The 6,057-nt window shown below is 43.4% G+C and overlaps 1 gene segment (V, D, J or C); it reads left to right on the top strand.

Moving 5' to 3' along the window:
* Positions 1-1,485: 1,485 nt before the first annotated feature.
* On the top strand, positions 1,486-2,078 carry LOC139235721 (T cell receptor alpha variable 36/delta variable 7-like). The segment is given in 2 exon segments: positions 1,486-1,537; positions 1,702-2,078. Coding segments are annotated over 2 exon segments (429 nt in total).
* The last annotated feature ends 3,979 nt before the right edge of the window (positions 2,079-6,057 follow it).

Here is a 6,057-nt window from a genome sequence, read left to right as displayed (position 1 = left end):
TTTCCGACTGAAGGGGAATATTTGAAATGTTTCTTTCAGCACACGGAGACCGCGTCATTTCCTGAATCAAACCAAGAGCCTGGTTTCAATGAGCTGCTAGTGATCATTTCCGCTGCCTGCGTTCATCGTCACTGCCCGCCGCCCCAGCACACAGGCTCCATGTGCTGTTCTGCATCATCTGAATATCCGACCCTGGGAATTGGTGAGGATGCTGTCTGACTATTATCGGTCTCACTCACAATTTCATGGACACATCCTGGTCAGAAAGAGCGAAAAAACCTTCGGTTAGGATTATTCTTTAATAGGATTGCAATTTGTCTCTTTATAGTTCAATGTTAACGTGGAATTGGTTGAATGGTTTCCTTGTGCAGAAGAAAAACTCAATTTGATACAAATGAAAATCTGACATAATGTTGTCCCAATGTCTTCTATTTTCTTTCGAAATTTAAACCAGACACCATGTGCTCCCCCCCCCCCCGCCACCTCACCCCCGCCCCCGCCATGTTCTGCATTGATAATAATGGTCATGCGTCCAGGTCAGTATATGTTCCAGGGGTTATATTTACTCCTAGACACATTTTGTATTGTGTTTCAAATCGAGTGTCAAAAGTTCAGTGTCTCAGGATCTGTCTGAATTAATAGTTTAGGAAGGACAGACCATAATACTCAACTGTCGATCCTCCACATCCGATAATTCTCCCTACCTCTTCTAGTACATTAAGTATCGTGGGCAAGGTCCGTGATATGTACTGAAGAGATACGGCAAGGGGCAGGGGTATCGGTCTCCAGGTTTCCCTGACCAGTTCTCCACTGATTTGAAACAAGGCAAGAAGAAGGTTTCTTTAAGTGTGGCCGGGGCTCTTATGTCTGACTCTGCCGTGTATCACTGTGTGCTACACCCCACACTGTTACAGGGACGTAGTCAATCCGTGCAAAAATCAGTAAAGGACTCTGAACCCCTCTCAATGAATCAGATCTGGGACCTGGATTTTGATCTAATAGTAAAATGGGAACCAAACTATAAAGACCAGTTGGCCCGAATGGCCTTTTCTGTGCTGCACCTCTATGTCATTCTACCTAATATCACCTTTTATATTGGCTGAAGGTAGCTCTCATGCTCTGGTAATTAGACGCTCCCGCACTGAACTATGTCTATTCACAGCCCTCACCTCAGAGACTGATTACTAAATTGCCAACATTGCATTTAACACCCGTCCAATTCTTTGTTTTGAGGAGAACAATTTCACTTTGTTCCCCTTTCCCTGCCCTGCAGTCATGAACTAGAGAACAATGGACCTGTGAGCTGATTGGAAGAATTGAAGAACAAAGGAAGTATGAACTGATTGGATGTCACCTGTTGACTCTGACAGGAATGAACCAATCGGCAGAGAGATCGGATATTACTCGATATCTTACCAACACTTGACTAAAACAATTACAAGTTCGACCCGTTCTGTTTGCATTCGGTATCAACTCTCAGCAAACATGTCTTTTGTTTCATTTTATTCATTTGTCACAGCTGCAGCTCTCTTAACTGGTAAGTTTACAAGTTACACACGCTTCATCGTGCAGGTGTCACGAAAGTAGAGACTGTTCATTTCAACTGTTTTTCTATTTGTAATGTATTCTTTCACCGTTATGATATTGTTATAATGAAATGATTATAATAGGATAAACTTCTGTATTTCTAAATTTCTGCAGGTGTTAGTGGTGCAGACTCGATCTCACAGGGGCCAAATAATGCGATTCAGTTTGAAGGAGACTCGGTGACAATTAATTACAGCTATTCGACCACTTCTACTTACTATTCCTTACAACTGTACCGTCAGGACCGGGAGAAAGGCCCCACAATCTTAATCGTCATCCCATCTGCTGGGGATGTTTTCAGAGCAGAGGGCGTGGGGGTTCGATTTTCTGCATCTCTCGATGCTGCTAAAAGTGAGGGAAATTTCAACATCAGCGGCCTGCAGTTGTCTGACAGCGCGGTTTATTACTGTGGGCTGAGAGACACAGTGACAAGAACCAAAGGTTGCCTCGTACAAAAACACTGCCTGTACGTGTCAAGTTCAATGGGATAGCAGTCAAAGTGGGGACTTACGGGGATTTTCTAAACTTGCCACCAGAAGATGTTGATTTACAATACATTCAAAATAGACAGCAAGACAAGAGCAACAGATGCAGCATTGGGGGAGATATATTCTTGTCCTTCTAGATTGAACACATCAGGAACAAATTTAAAAGAGGTGGTTGGAGAATTTATACCAGTACATAAATTATAGATATTGCAGAAAATCCAGAAGAAGCACTATCACGCCGACGGAATGCGCTGATTGGGTGAAGGAAATATGATGAAAATCTTAGCATTTGCATAAAGCTTTATCCAGTTCAGATTTCCCAAAGCGCTTCTGGTGTGTCAAGTAAACGTTGAGTTGCACTGATTTGTATGTGAAAAAATCATCTATTGTGGTTATTTGGATTCAATTACATTTTGAAACTTGTTTTATTTGTGTTACTTGCATCTCCGTTTATATGAAGCACTGTTTATTTCTTCTTTACGTACTAATGACGAGGATACGGCGAAATTCACCTTTCTTGTATTTATATGGCGTTGTCTTGCGCAAAAACGGTCCGGTACCAACAATATAGGTAAAAAACGGGATGAGGTCGTACAAGCTGAATTTAGGGAGCTAGGAGTAAAATTAAAAAGTAGGACCTCAAAGGATTGCTACCAGTGCCACGTGCTAGTCAGAGTAGGAATCGCAGGATAGATGAATACGGGGCTTGAGGAGTGGTGCAGAAGGGAGGGATTCAAATTCCTGGGACATCGGTACCAGTTCTGGGGAAGGTGGAACCAGTACAAACCGGACGGTCTGCACCTGGGCAGGAGTGGAACCAAAGTCCTCGGGGGAGTGTTTGCTAGCGCTGTTGGGGAGATGTTAAACTAATATGGCAGGGGGATGGGAACCTATGCAGGGAGGCAGAGCTAAGTAAAATAGGGGGAGAAGAAAAAGACAGACGGACGAAAAGTAAAAGTGGAGGGCAGAGAAACGCAAGGCAAAAATCAAAAGTGGCCACATTGCAGCAAAATTCTAAAAGGGCAAAGTGTTTTAAAAAGACAAGCCTGAAGGCTCTGTGCCTCAATGCGAGGAATATTCATAAAATGGTGGACGAATTTACTGCACAGGCAGCAATTAATGTATATGATATCACTTGCATCATGGAGGCATGGCTCCAGGGTGACCAAGGCTGGGAAATCAACATTCAGGGGTATCCAGCAATCAGGAAGGATAGACAGAAAGGAAAAGGATTTGGGGTAGCGTTGCTGGTTAAAGAGGAAATTAACGCAATAGTAAGGAAGGACATCAGCTTGGATGATATGGAATCTGCATGCGCAGAGCTGCGGAATAACAAAGGGCAGAAAACGCTAGTGGGAGTTGTGTACAGACCATCAAATAGTAGTAGTGAGGTTGGGGACAGCATCAAACAAGAAATTAGGGATGCGTGCAATAAAGGTACTGCCGTTATCATACCCGACTTTAATCTACAAATAGATTTGGCTAACAAAACTGGTAACAGTACGATGGAGGAGCATTCCCTTGAGTGTATTAGGCATTGTTTTCTGGAACAATATGTTGAGGAACGAACTAGATGGCTGGCCATCCTAGACTGGGTGATGCGTAATGAGAAAGGAGTAATTAGCAATCTTGTTCTGCGAGGCCCCTTGGGGAAGAGTGACAATAATATGGTAGAATTCCTTATTAAGATGGAGAGAGACACCGTTAATTCAGAGACTCGGGTCCTGAACTTAAGGAAAGATAATTTCAATGGTATGAGACGTGAATTGGCTAGAATAGACTGGCAAATGACACTTAGAGTGTTGACGGTGGATAGACAATGGTAAACATTTAAAGGTCACATGAATGAACTTCAACAATTGTACATCACTGTCTGGAGTAAAACTAAAACGGGGAAGGTGGCTCAACCGTGGCTAACAAGGGAAATGAAGGTTAGTGCTAAATCCAAGGAAGTGGCACATAAATTGGCCAGAAAAAGCAGCAAATCTGAGGACAGGGAGAAATTTAGAATTTAGCAGAAGGGTACAAAGGGTTTGATTAGGAGTGGGAAAATAGAGTATGAGAGGAAACGTGCCGGGAACATAATAACTGACTCCAAAAGCTTCTATAGATATGTGAAGAGAAAAAGATTAATTAAGACAAACGTAGGTCCCTGGAATTCAGATTCAAGTGAATTTATAATGGGGCACAAAGAAATGGCAGACCAGTTGAACAAATACTTTGGTTCTGTCTTCACGAAGGAAGACAGAAATAACCTTCCGGAAGTACTAGGGCACTGAGGGTCTAGAGCGAAGGAGGAACAGAAGGATATCCATATTAGGCGGGAAATTTTGTTTGGGAAATTGATGGGATTGAAGGCCAATGAATCCCCGGGGCCCGATAGTCTGCATCTCAAAGTACTTAAGGAAATGGCCCCAGAAATAGTGGATGCACTGGTGATCATTTTCCAACATCTATCGATTCTGGATCAGTTCCTATGGACTGCAGGGTAGCTAATGTAACACCACTTTTTTAAAAAGGAGGGTGAGAGAAAATGGGTAATTATCGACTGGTTAGCCTGACATCAATAGTGTGGAAAATGTTGGAATCAATAATTAATGATGAAATAACGGCGCATTTCGAAAGCAATTACAGGTTCGGTCCAATCAGCATGGATTTATTAAAGGGAAAACATGCTTGACAAGTTTTCTGGATTTTTTTGAGGATGTAACTCGTAGAGTGAACAAGGGAGAACCAGTGGATGTGGTGTATTTGGACTTTCAAAAGGCTTTTGACAAGGTCCCACACAAGAGATTGTTTTGAAAAATTAAAGCACATGATATTGGGGGTAATGTATTGTCGTGGATAAAGAACTGGTTGGCAGACAGGAAGCAGAGAGTCGGGATAAATGGGTCCTTTTCAGAATGGCAGGCAATGACTAGTGAGGTGCCGCAAGGCTCAGTGCTGGGACCCAAGCTATTTACAACATACATTAATGGTTTCGATGAAGGAATTGAGTGTAATATCTCCAAGTTTGCAGATGACACTAAACTGCGTGGCACTGTGAGCTGTGAGGAGTAAGCTAAGCGGCTGCAGGGTGACTTGCACAGGTTCGGTGAGTGGGCAAATGCATGGTAGATGCGGTATAATGTGGATAAATGTGAGGTTATCCACTTTGGGGGAAAAAACATGAAGGCAGAATATTATCTGAATGGTGCCAGATTAGGCAAATGGGAGGTGCAACGAGACCTGGGTGTCATGGTACGTCAGTCATTGAAAGATGGCATGTAGGAACAGCAGGAGGTGAAGAATGCAAATCGTATGTTGGTCTTCATAGTTGGTGTTTTGAGTATAGGAGCAGGGAGTTCTTACTGCAGTTGTACAGGGCCTTGGTGAGGCCTCACCTGGAATATTGTGTTCAGTTTGGTCTCCGAATCTGAGGAAGGACGTTCTGACTATTGAAGGTCGGCAGCGAAGGTTCACCAGACTGATTCGGGGGATGGCAGGACTGACATCTGAGGAGCGACTGGATCGACTGGGCCTTTATTCACTGGAGTTTAGAAGGATGAGAGGGTCTCTCATAGGAATATATACAATTCTGATGGGACTGGACAGGTTAGATGCAGGAAGAATGTTCCCGATGTTGGGGAAGTCCAGAACCAGAGGACAAAGTCTGCGGATAAGGGGTAAGCCATTTATAACTGAGATGAGGAGAAAGTTCTTCAGTCAGAGAGTTGTTAACCTGTGGAATTCCCTACCGCAGAGAGTTGTTGATGCCAGATCGTTGGATATAATGAAGAGGGAGTAAGATGTGGCCTTTATGGCTAAATGCATCAAGGGGTATGGAGAGAAAGCAGGAAAGGGGTACTGAGACGAATGATCAGCCATGATCTCATTGAATGGTGGTGCATGCTCGAAGGGCCATATGGCCTATTCCTGTACCTATTTTCTGTGTTTCTATGTTTCTATGAAACACCACGTGCTGTTTTTGGGTCCCTCACCA

This window comes from Pristiophorus japonicus, chromosome 23, assembly GCF_044704955.1.
Source record: "Pristiophorus japonicus isolate sPriJap1 chromosome 23, sPriJap1.hap1, whole genome shotgun sequence".
Lineage (NCBI taxonomy): Eukaryota > Metazoa > Chordata > Chondrichthyes > Pristiophoridae > Pristiophorus > Pristiophorus japonicus.
Note: the sequence above shows the minus strand (reverse complement) of the source record. Positions and strands in the feature narration are given on the sequence as shown.